The 16,185-nt window shown below is 37.5% G+C and overlaps 1 protein-coding gene across 1 annotated transcript; it reads left to right on the top strand.

Annotated features, from left to right (window-relative positions):
- The first annotated feature begins 278 nt into the window (after window positions 1–278).
- On the top strand, window positions 279–16,172 carry LOC122993875 (transferrin receptor protein 1-like). Its single transcript, XM_044368315.1, has 18 exons — window positions 279–345; window positions 6,219–6,268; window positions 8,323–8,560; window positions 9,063–9,234; window positions 9,415–9,640; window positions 9,790–9,912; window positions 10,062–10,157; window positions 10,655–10,794; window positions 10,973–11,124; window positions 11,225–11,344; window positions 11,536–11,621; window positions 11,735–11,798; window positions 13,276–13,343; window positions 13,486–13,553; window positions 13,664–13,757; window positions 13,910–14,131; window positions 14,393–14,551; window positions 15,013–16,172. The coding sequence occupies exons 2-18, from the start codon at window positions 6,236–6,238 to the stop codon at window positions 15,253–15,255; spliced, it is 2,304 nt and encodes a 767-aa protein (XP_044224250.1). The 5' UTR covers window positions 279–345; window positions 6,219–6,235; the 3' UTR covers window positions 15,256–16,172.
- The last annotated feature ends 13 nt before the right edge of the window (window positions 16,173–16,185 follow it).

Genomic DNA, 16,185 nt, shown 5'->3' with positions numbered 1-16,185 from the left:
GGGTAAAGTGGGGCGCCAATGGTGTTTGAGAGAGAAAACTTCCCATTAATTCTCTATCTCGTTTGTGGACTTAGATGGTGCAACAAAAAAAAAAAAAAAAAAAACACTGACAACTGCATCCAACCATATGTTCTTCACAGATTGTCTCACTCATAGATGAACGTTTCTATATCTATAGTCACACACACACACACACGCGAGCCAATGAGACTGTTTACAGCGTGCGTGCGCACGATACAGAGCGTAAAGAAAGTATCTAAACACAGAGTATCGCCCAATTTCAGCTCATAGTTGCGAGTGACAGATCAAACATCAGAGTCCCACATCACGGAATAACAAGATAAGGTAAGATTCGTATTATTGTTGCTGAATGTTCAATCATTCTTTGTATATTTCTGAAGATTGTTGTCTTGTTATTCTGTGTAACTACACAGAGAGTCACTAAACCGGAGTCAAATTGCTCGTATGTGTAGACATACTTGGCCAATAAAGCTGATTCTGATTCTGATTTATAAGATAACGTTACGGTTATTTATTGTTGAAGGCTGAGGCTATTTTTATTTGGCTAAATGTTACTTAATTGTTAGATCTGTCCAACGCATTTAGTCTGATCTAATTAATGTCCTCTAATGAAGTTGGAAGTTGTGCAGCTGTTTGTTCTGTGTAATACTTTGGATTTTGTCGGGCCAGTTGTTGAATAGTGACAGATGGGGCTCAGTAATTTTAAATTAAGTCATTATTTGTTATTTAATTTATCATTTCAGACTGTGTCTGTATGCGATCTGATACATTCAATGCAATCAGATTCATTTTGTCACAGGTTTGTCTTCTCAATACGGCTGGAAATGTGTTTTAACTCCTAATGTAGCCCACTCTTACTTTGTGTCGAACATAGGTAATGGTAAATGGTAAAATGACGTTACACATACTGTATAGTCGGTGGTTATAGTAGCTATATACAGCCTGTTCTGAAATAGGGTAGTGAGTGAAATGTATTGCACATTTTGTATTTTAAAATGAATATATATAATTTGTAGGTGCAGTGGGTGTTATAGTGTTACAATGTATGTAAAACATGTCACTCCAATCTCCCCACAGTGGATTTCAGTCTGACTGGTTTGTCTGCAGAACTGATCTACATGATTGAGTGATGTGTGTTCACTGTAGCTAATGTTAGTCCAGCTATTGAAAACAGCTGTTCAGCTGCAATAGACGTACAAATGTCGCTCCAACCTTATTTACTACCACCGGTAAAATGCATATATGCTCAGAGCAGGGAGTGTCACTTATACAGTTCATCACTTTTGTTTTGATTCTGTTGGAAGCATGTTGCTGTCTGACACTCAGCTCTCAGCCTGCATTAACTGAGCACCTGTTTCTGTTCAACATGCTGGTGTAGCGTTAGCATGAGCCTCAGATAGCTAAACTGGACATCCGCCAAAAAACAAGTTGTGAATTTCCACAACTTCATGCTTCAGGGCAGAGCTGGCCTGACGCAGAAGCGAACTAATCGCGTGCAGGGCCCCCAGCATGGTGGGCATACAGTCTATGATAGTGGGGCGAGGAAACTGAGTCACACTGTCTCCAAACGTAGGCCCCATCTTATTGGTGTCTCTGAGACTCACGAAGCTGCAGTGCAAGTTTGTTTGCATTGGCTATGCAAAGCAGAGAGGAATTTTCCCCTGCTTTATTAAACATTGTCAAATTAATAGAAGCAATCATTGTTAAAAACACTTAACAATACTTCCACAACATATTCAACAAAAGGAAAACAAAAACAAAATAAAAACAAATACAAATAATAAATACCTAAATATAAATTAAATTAACTTTAAGGGGGGTTAATCAATATATAGCTTAAGAAGTCTTAAGGTACTTCTATTTTCCAGTTTTTTAAGGACTGACAGAAAATTTTCAAGTCATTTTTAAATGCGACAAAACTTGGAGCAATTTTAAAAAATCTATATCTGTGTAGGCAAAATGTACCCATAATCAAGATATTAACACACATAAATTCAACATCTTTGTTTTGCATAAAAACACCAAACTTAACAATATGATATTAAAAAACAGGTATTACAGTCTTTGTAAGTAACCATTCATGCATTATGTCCCAACAAAGTCTTGACAATAGTACAGGTGTAGAAAAGATGTTCCTGAGATTCAGTATCTTCTTGACAAAATGTACATGTGTTATTATCTAAATTAAACCTTAACCTTAAGAATTCTCTGCATGGATAAATATTGTTAATCATTTTGAAATTAACTTACTTCATTTTAGGTAATAAAGGAAATGACAAATATCTAGTTCTAACTTTGATAGTGTCTGTCCTTGAAAATCTTTGAGATAGCACTTTTCTTTTAACAGGGAGAAGAAAAGATTCTTTTGTAATTATGATCTCAAAAGTTTGATTTTACATTTACTATCTAAAAAATTGTAATTGTCAATAAATAGAGTAGCAGATGCAGGTAGAATATTGTTTATACAAGCAATCCAAATTAAATTTTATTTTAAAATCGGATTCAAAATATTACCATCTTCATCCATTAAATGCACTGTAGCCAATATTCCTTTTTTCTATCCAAGCTTTATAAAATAAAGATTTCCCTTGTGTAAAATACACCTGTTATTCCAAATTGTAGCATTATGTGGAGTGAAGTTACACTCATAAAGCATTTTCTAATATAGTAATACCTGTATATGATAATTTGATCATTTAAAAGGCAATTTTAAGGGATAAAAATCACATCTTAAAAGAAAATTAATTCCTTCTACCATCTGAAAAATATAAGACAGTAAACTAAACCATAGACAACGTTCAAAAAAGTCTGCAAACATTTTAATTTAATTGCACCATTCATCACCTCAAAATCAATTCCATCCATACCCCTTTCTTCTACTGATTTTACCATATCACCTTTTTGAATCAAGTATTTCATATTATTCCAAATAAAATGATAATGAATTTGATACTTAATACACCTGTCTGGTACAGCTAAAGAATATGCTGGGTAAATTAATCTTGAAATCCCTTCCATCTCTGTTCTACTAAAAATTGAAATTTTCCATTGTAGCCAGCTATTAAAATTTTTTTGGAATTGTTTATATTTGCAAAACAGCTTGAATATTAGAGCTCTCCATGTCAATAAGATTTTTTACTGATTGTTATTATCTAATATTCTTCATTTTTGACTGGAATATCATAAATTAAAGTTTGTGTGTCATCGCCAAGATCTCACGCTTTTATATTTAAACACAACCCTGAGGCATCTGAAAAATAGACACAGCCTTTAAAGCATTAAGTATTTGGTCAGAATCCTTTAAAAATAACATTGCATCATCTGCTAATTGTGCAATTATCAAGGAACTGCCCATTTCATTTAACATTTAATGGTTTTATACTTTCATTATTTTTAATATGCAGTGCTATTAACTCAGCTGCCAGTATAAAAAGAGGATTAATTGGGTCTCCTTGGCGTATCCTTCTCTTAACATCAAACCTTCTAGTAGTCCCCGACTGAAGAAAGACAGCACTTGTTATTTGTACAACATTGAAACAATATTAATATATATATATATATATATATATATATATATATATATATATATATATATATATATATATATATTTTTTTTTTTTTTTTACCAAAACCAATATATTGTAGTGACTGTAAAATAAAGAGGTGTTCAAGCTTGTCAAAAGCTTTAAATACTACTTTCTGGAGTCCGCTTGAGTAGAAGTATAAGTAGCCTTTCTAGTGTAGTGGCCATGTGGACTACAACCATGGATGTATTAAAGCTTCATTATACTCCCAAATGGACACGCACATAGATAGCTGCGGACACCATGGACAGGTAGTTGATGTGTTTATACTACCTTCTGGGGTCCACTCGGAGAATGCATTCCACACATGCACAGTAGATTACTGTCTACAGGAACACAACGTTGTGACCGTGCGGACTGGTGTGGACAGGTCTGCGCGGACACAACAAGATCCCTAGCGGGCCCTCGCGGACGCGGCTACTATAATTTCAGCTTTATAAGAGCTGGATACAGTGCTACCACTCAGCCTTGCAGCCAATTTTCCCCAGTGGTCACTTGCAGTATTGCAGCGAAAAATCCCCCCTGCAGCCCAAAAAGCATTTTCCCTATAGACCACCATTGTAAAAGAGATGTTGGTAAAATTGTTGTCAGGACACCCTGAACTGCCAACAAGGTCAATTATTGCTCTTTCTATTATGAATTTTTGACCCATGGAGGTTTTATATTTGTAAAACTTTCATTGAGCCCAGAAAAGCGATTTAAAGATCTGTGACGTCACCACAATGTAAAGTTGATGGGCAGGGCCCGCGTGGGAAACACAACTGCACATATTCAGTCGGCTGCGCAATGAGGAAGCAAACCTGGAAGCCAGAAACTTTTTTTGGCGTATGCGTCAGCCGAGCAATTCTTATTGGACTGAATGGGCGTCATTTTTGGTCCGGTATCCAGCTCTTATAATACATCGATGACTACAACCATGGATGTATAAAGAGAACTAGATATGGCATTGGAGGCAGGGCCTTGTTCATTCCTATGAAAGTTGCTCAGTGGCGCATGAAGCCAAAAAAGCCACTTCCCGCTGTAAAGAAATACTGGAAAAAAACACACTGCGCACGCCCTGTGGGTTGCATGTGTCCATGGAGTATGCTTACTAGAGGCTTCCACCGGCTGAGATGGCTAACTTCTGGTTTAACCTTCTGGCTAACTTGAATGGGCGAAATGTGATCAGACTGAATAGATCAAATTAGTGTTAGTGTTAGTTAGTGATAGTGAAATGAGTCATTTCGCAGAGGTTGTGATGCTAAAAAAAATATCTGCTGATTTACAGACATCTCTTTCACAATGTAAGTCTATGGGAAATAAGGTTTTTTGGGGCAGTGTGCATCACATGACGTTGTAATTACATGGTTTGGCTGCTGTGTCAAATTTGCTTCAAAGTCCAGTATAACCCTAAACCTAACCCTGTATCCAGTTCTCTTTATACATCCATGACTACAACAAATTGGAGGTATGCGGATGTCCACACAGAGCCCACAGGTACAACGTATGATCACAAAATTTACATTGTGCGGACCCAAGCAGAGCCTCACGTAGGCCTACTCACAGATGCAGAAAGTATCATTTTGGCTTGAGGACGGCCCCCCAAAAAATCTTGCTTAGGGCCTCCTGTTGTCTAAAGCCGGGCCTGCTTCAGAATTCATCAACACCATACAGTGAGCAGATCAGAGGTGTATTTGTTTTATAGTTTGTGCGTCCCTTACTGGTGGTCACCAAAAAATCTGTAACTCAATCTCATTAAAAAGTAAGAGGCCTAAACATGGGTGTGGATTAAGGCCAGGCACCACAGATGGGGACAACATACATTGTGTGCTTCTATCATAATGAAACATACCCACATATCATATATTTCTATATTATAACCTTTATTTTTCAGTCATGCAATTATGCAAATTAGGCAAACTCATGAAATAAGTCAGAACAAATATAGCAATTTCAGGTGTGTTGTCTTCCCTTAATCTTGTGTATAATAATAATTAATAAGAAAAATAAAAATGTATGTACTGAAAAATTATGTAGATGGTTGATTATTTGAAAGAGTAAAAATTGAGACAAGCTTTGCAAAAAAGAAAACTGGCAGTAGAAAAGCTGTTCAAAAGCATCTTCTGCCCTTAAAATATTATTAGTCTAGAGTATTTAAACTTGATGGCTGCATTAGAGCACATGTTTATGTATGTAGTGGTGCTGAAATCTCATAATTTTATATATTGTGTTTTTTGTTTAGCAGGTGTCAAGTAATGTAACCTGTAACATGTTTACAAATTGCAGATGGGGAATATGAATTGGCTACAGCTTGAAAAAAAAAAATCAGTCAAAAGATTTTTTTTTTTTGCTTTAATCCCTGAATACACCTTAAATAAGAAAATGGAAACCTACAGCTGTTTTATTAGTAAAACATATAATCAAAACTGAGCACACTGTTGCAATGTTGAGAAAGACAGAATAGTTAAAATAAATCTGCCTAAAAATAAATAAATAAAGTAGATTAAATAAATAAAGTAATATTCCACCTGTGATTCTTGAATATAAAACATTCATCCATTGTAGACTTGAAAGATGACTGTTCTGATAAGCATACTAAAAGTCTGACTTTTCTTGTTCGCTTTGCTTTTTTAGATTCCTGTGAAGCAGCAATGGATCAAGCTAGGTCAACAATATCGAAAATTGTGAGTATTGTTATCAGTATTATAACTTTAAAGGCTAAAAGAACAAACCTGTCTTTAAGGAATTATCCTCTCCATAATGGGATGTTATTGTTACACCCTCTGAAATGACTGTTGGGAACAAATACTTACTGCTTTTCCTCAACACAATGCTGAATAATTATTTGGGACTCAGAGAAGTATTTTCAGTGCAGTTGATGTTGACTTATTATTTAAAAGTACTTACATTGAAGTACATAGTAGAACACAGCAAGAATTACAAGTTAGAAAAAATCTGCACCACTTTCTAATAAGGCATGTTTTTCAAAGGGTTTATAACTCACGGCTTTTAATCATTTAAATACATTAACTGTATCAGAATAAATAAATTTAACAAATCATTAATTCTTTATAGATCAGTAATAAGCCTTAAATAAGAAATATGGAAACCGACAGCTGTTTTATCAGTGAAGCATTTTGTCAAAATTGAGCACACTTTTGCACTATTGAGAAAGGCAGAATAATTACAGTAAATCTGCCTAACTGGAAATAAAATTGTTGCAGTATAATCAGGTATGTATAAGTCAAATTCACATTTTCTTTGTAACTTATTATAGATCCATTGAACTAATAGCTAATTATGAGCTGATAGCAAAGTACACATCAGTCAATGTAAATGCCAAGAAAAACAACACAACAATCATGTGCCAAGATGGATATTCAACATATCCATGAAATAAGTGACATGCATCAATATAGAATGTCAAACAGCTGTAAAAACAAAATCAATCTTTGATATATGAGGGAAACAACAGAAGGTGGGAAACTGAAAATGAGTACCACACAGTCAGTTCCACTAATGGAGAACTACCTCCTGTTTTTCTGTAAGTAGGTGGGGCAGACTTTAAACACAAATTGCAAAATAAATATTATTTAAAATTTTATTTATATTTGATTTTCTATTAAGCAGCAAATATATTTGTATACTTTTATCACAATTATAAAATGACTTTTTATTTTAATTAATATGTAAACTTTAATGGAAACAGGGAGTAGTTTCCCATTTCCTCTCGGCAGATCCTCCTGGTAAGAGTTCTTGCATCATTCTCACTTTAAAGTCATCTGTCATCTGTTGGTTTTAGCTCTTGAAAGGAAACTAATGTAAGTGTATTTTGTTGTACACTTGTTTGACATTCTATATTTATGCATGTTATGTATTGGGGAGATATTTTTGAGTTCTTATTGGCACATAAGCTTGTGCTTTTGCCATGTTTGTAGGCCCGAAAACCTAAACATGGTTTGTCAAAAAGTACAATCATTGAGCTTTAAATCATAGAACTTTAGAGCAATACACACACTGGAGGATACGTTTATATGTGCTTATTTGTTAAATGATAATGGAAAAAAATGAGAGCTAGAAAAAGTGGGCGATCTTGAAACTGAAACGAAATAGATACTGAACTTTTTTGGTTTAAAAAATACAGGTTTGCTTAAATTACTGTACATGTTCTATAGACTGTTGAAATTTCTTAGTCAACCAACAATAAAGGGTAATGCCTGCAGTTTCCCACAAATGCTGTATATTTTTTATGCAATAAAGGAAGCCTAAATGTAACTGTTAATAAGATATAAGCAAACTGCTATGTTTTGGGTAGTCATCTGGTCATTCTAAGGCTCTTTTTTTTCAGATGGTAGGTGACTGAATGGTCCATTGAGAGGGGTCTTCCTGATGAATTTCAGAGCTAGCTAAAATAAAAGGAACTAATACTGGAGGTAGATATAGGAACAACATATAGTATCCTCAAAGCTATTAATGACTTATTACAGATCAAATAAGCATTAATTAAGGATGTATTAACATAAATAAAGCAGTTAGTTACAACTCATAAACCTGGTGTAAATTATGGCTTTTTTGAAAGGGGTACCAAAAACTGTACAAACCACTCTTGGTAATAGATTCTAGCTCATGCCCTGGAATCATAGGTTCCATTAACAATTAACATTATCTGCTTTGTATGTGTTCCTAGTTAAATGAGACCAAATTTTCTCCTCATCCCTGCATTGCTCTGTCATTATAGTTTAATGGGGAGCCACACTCCTACACACGTTTCAACTTGACCCAGAACATGGAAGGGGATAACAGTCAGGTGGAGATGAAGCTGCCATCAGACATGGATGAGGAGGCTGGGGAAAATGGCGTGGGGGCCCACCTCAGTCACAACGCCAACCGCAAACCCTACGTGGCTCAAAAACTTGGACGCACACCCAAGAACCTCTGCTTCATGGCAGCCACCACCCTCCTCATCTTCATCATTGGTAAGAGGGGATAGTTGACTGGAGCAGCTGCTTTTAAGTTTGCATTTAAAATAACTTGTGGAGAACCCCATGGATCAGTCTTAGGGCCACTACATTTTAATCTATGACTCAGAAAGAGAAACTGGCCCCAAAATTGAATTTTTTATCAAACTTCTGACTTAAAACTAAACTTTAAGGCTCGTGTAGGGCATTGTCACCAAATCTGCTTTTTATGTCTCTCTTGAGCAACACAGAGAGACTAATACAAACATCTATCTGTAGCTTTCAGGCTTTGGCATTTAGTAGTTGATTAAATAAAATGTGTTTTACTGGGTGTGAGTGGAGTTTCTTGGGTGGTGTAAGGTAAACATAATTTACAGTACTGTCATTGTCAGTTGGTGGTATAGAATTTCAAAATGCTGACTGTGTGGTTTAGGCTGTAATTTGATGCCTTTAGTCTGTCCTTGGCTCTTTGCCCTCTTCCTCTTTGTCATTGTTCATTTTAAACCATTGCTACTTCCAGCATACATGATTGGCTCCCTCATCCAGCGGAAGAAGGACTGTGCAGCCTCCGTGCTCCCTTTTGAAGAAGCTGTTGCCCACGAGACAGGTGCTGCCCCCCTCATGGACTGGGATGATGTCAAAAAGCTCCTCGCTCAAAAATTGAGTGCATCCAACTTCGAAACTGCCTTCAGGTAAATGTAAACTCCACACACTGCCAGTGGAATCTGCTGTGAGACAATGTTAGCCTTCCCCACAATGACCATTCCTGCCAACTTCTTTATCGGAGTTGCATTTTAAAAAGTGAATCATTTTCTCCTGTTTTCTTGCCTCCATTTTCTTTTCCGCTCATGTTTTATTTCCTCCTATCCCAGTGAATTTTCCAGTGTCAACCACCGGGCTGGTTCTCCAGGTGATGAAGATCTGGGGAAAAAGGTGCACAAGAGGTTTAAGGAGTATAACATGAACACCTGGATCGACGAGCACTATATTAAGGTGCAGGACCCCCCAGCTTCCAGATTCAACAAACTTGTTTTCAAGAACGGGCAAGAGGAGCGGCTAGATGGATTCCTGTCCTATAGTGCCAATGGAAAAGTAACGGTAAGTCAATAATCCAAATATGAAAATAATCAGGAAAGAGAAAAATGCAGTAAAATGATTTTGATCAATTTAATGTGCAATTCATTCATTCTGTTAACAGTAACAAAAAACAATGGGGTAAACACCTTTTTCTTTTTGTTTTGGTCCAGGGTGCCATCCTGTATGCATACTATGGACAGGAAAGTGACTTCAGGTTGCTGCAGGACAGGAACATCAACCTTAATGGCAGGGTGATGCTGGTCAGAGCTGGTAAGATCAGCTTTGCAGAAAAGGTGGGTGCTTTTCAGTAAGCAATAAGAAATAAGTAAAAATAATATCCCTGTAAACTTTTTTCCCTGTCTTTCCCTTTTTCTTTAGTCCCTGTAAAGTACATGCTTTTGTGTCATTATTTTTCCATTACCATTTTCCTTTGTGTTTACAGGTAGCCAATGCGGCCAAAATGAATGCTTCTGCTGTGTTGATCTATGCAGACCTTGCTGATTACTCTATCGGAGACACCACTCAGCTCTTTGGACATGTGAGTGTGGACAGTTCTGTAGCTTCATGATGGAAGATGAACTCCACTGGAGAGACATATTTTTATTTTGGATGTTCATATTTAAGAGCATACCATCAACTGTTTGCATACATATTTAGTTTGTTCATTGTACTGAAGACATGAAATATATCAGACCGCATTAAAGGTACTCTGTGGAGTTTTTGACCAGTAGTGGTGTCGCCATGGAGCATTTTCTTTTATTAGTGGTTATATGTCATGTAGCAATATGGGACTAAGGCTTAAAACAAATCATCAGCAGGAATATTTGATTTCTAATAGGAGTAGAGAAAGAGAACAGAGTGTAGAAATCATTGTATAAATTGTGTGTTTTTTAGTTCAGCCTAAACGTTTGGCTACATGTTGCTGGGAAAATCCTGAGATTAGTCTGGAACAAAAACATTAAACATGTACCTGTCAAAGAGGTAAAACCTACATGTACTGTATGATGATTTCTCCGTCTGTTCTGTCTCCCAAAGGTCCACTTGGGTTCAGGGGATCCCTACACCCCTGGCTTCCCCTCCTTCAACCACACCCAGTTTCCTCCTGTCCAGTCTTCAGGCCTGCCAAAAATCTTGGCTCAGACCATCACCACACGTATGGCTAACAGCATTCTCATGTAAGTCTTGTGTACGCTACAGACCATCTGAAACAATTCACTAAAAAAAGATCACAATAAATGCAGTACCTTGTCTATCAGCTTCAGATATTCCTCTTTCCTCGCTCTGTGATTGTCTTCTACAGTTGAATCTGTCATAGATTACATAGAGTAAATGTTTGTTGTCTGCATCTCACAGGAATCTGGGGGGTCAGAGTGTGCCACAAGAATGGGGAGGTGTCACCAAACTGGGAGATGAGAATGATGTCATTACTGTGGAGGTCAACAACGTTCTTGCTGAGAAAAAGATAAATAATGTCTTTGGGGTCATCAAAGGGTTTGTGGATGCAGGTACAATGATATGTTCATTCAACAAATGTACTATGATCAGCCAGACAGTGTACTTAAAAGAATGTGAATGACATGTTGTGTCATTGTGTTTCTATCTTAGATCGATATGTGGTTATTGGTGCCCAGAGGGATGCATGGGGTCCAGGTTTTGCTACATCAACCGTCGGAACCAGTGTCCTTGTTGAGCTGGCTCGTTCCATCTCAGACATGGTGAAGAACGGTAAGTCACAGGAGACTGCTGGTCTTTAGTTTATTATATATATTTAAGGAGTTGATGCACACTTCATATCACATCTTACCTTATATCTGCCATGGATGAATGTAAGAAAGTCATTGGATATGCCTTTTCAAGATCTGTCAAGCATTTTCTGTTCTATTTTTGCTAATGCTCATTTGTTACTGCCTTGACAGATGGATTCAAGCCAAGGAGGAGCATTGTGTTTGCTAGCTGGAGTGCTGGAGAATATGGGAGTGTGGGCGCCACTGAGTGGTTGGAGGTGAGAATGACATGATTTTTGTACTTAAGGCTCAGCATTTTTTTTTTGATCATCAGTTTTAACACAGTAATGATGCTGATTGGTGTTCGTAATCTTATCTTTTGTATATCCAGGGTTATCTGTCTTCTCTGAGCATGAAAGCCTTTTCCTACATCAACCTGGATCGTGTTGTAACAGGTATTTACTGTCATTGTTAGAAACATCTTTGACCTTTGTCTCAAGTTTTATTACTAAAGTCCAGATTCTCCCCCCTACATGCACAATATGACCATTTATTTATTTATAGGGGACAGTGCACATTAATCAACACTGACATTCATTGGGTTAGCTCAATAGCTAATTTGTACCCATAGTCTCAACTCAACTTAATATTGACCAATGGATAAGGCAGTTAATACATAACAGAATTAAGAGGAAAAAACTGGAGAAAATGTATCACAACTCTGTCCCAACAATCAATAACAAACAATATAATGAGACGGTATAAAAAACAAGTCAGAGTTAATAAAAATATGTCCTTTATGAACACATATCTGAGTATAACCATATTTTAAATTTGATTTAAAAATGCTATATGCTATATTGCATTTCCATAGGTAGAGTACTCTCTCAGAAAAAGCTGATTGTACAAATTTGCTCTACCTACATGGGACCATACAGTTACCTCTGTCAACTATCCTTTAGGGATGTGCAGAGAGCCCAGTATTTGTATTGAATCAAAGTGGAAATAGGCTTGAAAATCCTGTTTTTGTTTTTATTACACTTTTAATTTTAGAAAATTAAAGTGTTAAAATAAGTGTTCTTGAATTAACTACCTTACGAAGGAGGTCCCCACACTGGGTCTCGAACTGGAGTCTCCCAGATCATAGACGACTGCCCTGACTATTGAGCTAAAACCTTACTCATCACCTCATTGCAGACAGACCTCTACCTATTTATGCACCCATAACACAGAGACAGCACACCTTGTAACATGTAGGAAAGAACTCCAAAGGTGATTATTGCTTTGCACTTTTCATTTATTGCTTATTTTTTACAACCTGACTTTGTGGAAAGGAGAAGGGGACAACGGATTATGGAGAGTCCCTTGGGAGCACTTCGCTTGTGTCAGTAGCTCAGCTTTATCTCTGGGGAACACCCCAAACTCCGGGAGTGATGTCCAAATTAGGAAATATGCGTTATGTAGCAGGTGGATGTGACTCCCCTAGTTGAGACCTGCTGAAAGATGTAACAGTGGAGCAGAGGAGAGAGACTGAGATAGCAATGTAACCAACCTGCGTGCTGGTATTTGACATGTTTTTTTTTCGCTTCCCGAAAACAAACAGTTTTTTAAATATGTGTACGAAATAAATATTTGTAAAAAAAACAAAAAAAAACAACACTATTTGTGTTTTGCCGAATAATGTATTTGTATTCGGGCACACCCCTACTCTCCTTGTTTTCCTGGACGTGCTGTCCATGAGTTTAACAAAGTGTCTTAAAGGAGGGCTGCTGTTCCATGCTGAATCTTAAATATAACTCTATATACTGTATAAAAATTGGCATATTACCTAAATGATCTCTGAGTGATATGAAAGTTGTGATATTAATCAGGTTTGTTTTAGACTACCATGAGTGATTTTCAGAATGACTGAATTTAAGTCTCCTTTTCCAGGTCGGAATGGGTTTAAAGTAGCGGCCAGTCCTTTGATGTACAGTGTAATCGCAAATGCTCTGACAGAGGTAAATCCACAGAAAGTAGACTTTTAGTTTAGTTTAGTTGAATGCATATTAATTCATTTCATTCATCAATTTTTGTGAATTTTTGTGAATGTTAGGATATAATGTACAAACACAACTGTCTACACAACTGTCTTCTTTGTAGGTGAAAAGCCCAAGCAGTGATGTGTCTCTCCGTTCTCAATATGGAAAAGGCAACTGGGAGTCGAATGTGTAAGTTGGTGTTTATACATCTCCATGACATCCACGCTTCTCTCACTAGTATCACATTCACAACTACAGAGCAAAGCTAAATCTGCATTTTGCATGTGTTTGTTTTTCAGGATGGAGCCTCTGAAGTTGGAAAATGCTGCGTATCCTTTCCTTGCCTTTTCTGGCATTCCCTCTGTCTCATTTGGGTTCACCTCTGGGAATTCAGTAAGTTAGCTCACTGTACTATCAGTAAAATACATCTTTTTGAAGCAGAAACTCATAATCCAGGACAACCTTGTACATTGTGTTATTTGATCAAAGTCTGAGTAATCCTTTCCTAACTCTAATCCTCAACACATCTTGATTTGCCTTCTCAGGAGTACCCGTACTTTGGCACATTGCTGGATACCCGGGAGAAGTTGAACTCGGCCACGTCTGGCCAAGTTCCTCAGTTGGCTGAAATTGCGGCCCGGTTTGCAGGTCATATGGCACTGAGGCTGGTCCATGACCATCTGCTGAGGATGGATGTGACAAAGTATGACAAGATGATACGTACACGTGTGGCTCAGATCAACGCAAAACTCAAGAATGTTCAGAGGGTAGGTGTCCAGTTGTGATCCTGGAGATTTGTATTGAATTTCCCAACAGTTGGCTCAGCAGTTAGTTAGTGTTAGAGATTTTTAACTCCTGGTTGAAATTCAAGCTTTGTAAAGTACCAGATTTACCTGTTTTTTAATGCCCTCTGATTAATTTCGTCACCACTTTTTGTCTAATTGCTGCTTACTCAAATATATCCAGAAGATGCACGTGAATCTTGTGGTGAACCCTAAATCACCCCTGTGAATCTTCTGTGTTTCCAGTTGCAGCCCCATCTGCTGCCCAAGACTCTGACAGTGCAGTGGTTGATCTCAGCCTCTGGCTCCTACAGCCGAGCCTCTCGCAACCTGGCAGCAGACATCTTGAACATCGACCTGGAGGACATCGAGATGTGCCGCATCATCAATGACCGCATCATGACGGTAAGACCTGTAGAGCACACATCCTTTTGATGAATGCCAAAAACAATATTAATGAGGCATATTCTGTGTGAATGCAATCAACATATCTGAGATCTGAGGTATCTTGAGAAATGAATGATAAGTTTTATGGGCTAGACGCTCTTGCTTTTAAAAAAGGAAATTGTTTTATTTATTGAACTGACAAACTTGTATTTAGAAAAAAAGTCTACTTAAATTGGCTCATCAGAAGCACTCAGAATGGTGTTTCTGGCTGTAAAAATTAAAAATGGCCTGCACCTCTTGACGTACCAGTGGAGAGAGGCAACAAGAGAATAGGACATTTTTAGTTCAAAGGTTATGTTCCTTAGACTCAAGGTAATAAGTAAAATAAAAACATTAATGTTAAGCATCATACAAAACAGTATTCCAATGACTTTTACGAAACCCGTATTTATCCTGTGCTCCTCCCCTCATTTCTGTAGGTGGAAAGGAACTTCCTGTCACAGTATGTGTCCCCCAGAGAGACTCCTTTCCGCCACATCCTGCTTGGCTCTGGCCCGCACACACTCCAGGGGCTGCTCAACCACCTTGAAGCCCTCAGGAATGACAACCCCGAGGCTGAGGCCGACCTGCTCCGGAACCAGTTTGCCCTGGCGACCTGGACCATTCAGGGCTGTGCCAACTCATTAGCAGGGGACATCTGGTCTCTGGATAATGAAATCTAAAAATCCTCACACCATTGTTAATGGTTTGATCCAATTACCACAGTATGAAAACCAACAAGCTGTTATCATTAACAAAAGTCGCAGTTACACAGCTTTTCAAATTGGCTGCACTTGATTCAGGAAATTATAAAAGTCACCATCAGGTCACCTCTCTTCCATAAATTTCAACACTTTAGTTAAAAGCTGCCTCATCTCACTTCTGACTGAAATTCTCCAAAAAGCCAAAAATTAATGATATTACTTAATTAAGCCTTCAGCCTTAACACACAGAAGTTTCAGTAGCAGATCAATACATGGAAAGAAAAAATCTTTAAGAATTGTAACATGTGGTACTTAAATACCACATCTTGGATATGTTGTTATGTTATGTGGTGGATATATGCAAAGAAGTGTTACCCCATGAATGGGTTGAATGTAGTGAAAGTGATGCTTATTCAGCACAGTATCAGTATAACATTAATGATAATACTTAATTAAACCTTCAGCCTTAACACACAGAAGTTTCTTCAACTACGTGGCACTGAAACAGAAATCGTACGTCTATGTATTGTGTAATTTATCAGTGGCAGGGTTCACTATAAATAGTTTTTTTATTGCCTTTTCATAAGAAATGTATAATTATCGGGAGCAGTGCCTTCCATAATTATGACAGTTATACTGTCGAAATGACAAAAGCAGCATCTGCTTAAAGAAGTGAACATGTTGACCGACGGTCAGTACCGAACACACAAGAGCTTCAACAACTGAGGTCATATTTTTTTGTATTGAACTGACACTGGATTGGTCTTTAAGGCAAGGCCAACTCGCATATCAAACCTATGACAATATTCACTGAACAACTCAGGCTGTTGGTCAGTACCGGTCCCTTGGTACATGCACACTTCTCATCCTGACAACATTATCGGGAGCAGTGTCTTCCATAATGTGAAA

This window comes from Thunnus albacares, chromosome 12 (genome assembly GCF_914725855.1).
Source record: "Thunnus albacares chromosome 12, fThuAlb1.1, whole genome shotgun sequence".
NCBI lineage: Eukaryota > Metazoa > Chordata > Actinopteri > Scombriformes > Scombridae > Thunnus > Thunnus albacares.
The sequence above is the reverse complement of the archived record's forward strand: the minus strand, read 5'-3'. Positions and strand labels throughout refer to the sequence as shown.

Excerpts from the sequence above, each read along its gene's own strand:
- LOC122993875 (XM_044368315.1), top strand. The coding sequence starts at position 6,236 with ATGGATCAAGCTAGGTCAACAATATCGAAAATT. Across the intron at positions 10,795-10,972 it reads ATGGCTAACAGCATTCTCAT|GAATCTGGGGGGTCAGAGTG; the intron begins GTAAGTCTTGTG and ends TGCATCTCACAG. Across the intron at positions 11,799-13,275 it reads CCTGGATCGTGTTGTAACAG|GTCGGAATGGGTTTAAAGTA; the intron begins GTATTTACTGTC and ends CTCCTTTTCCAG.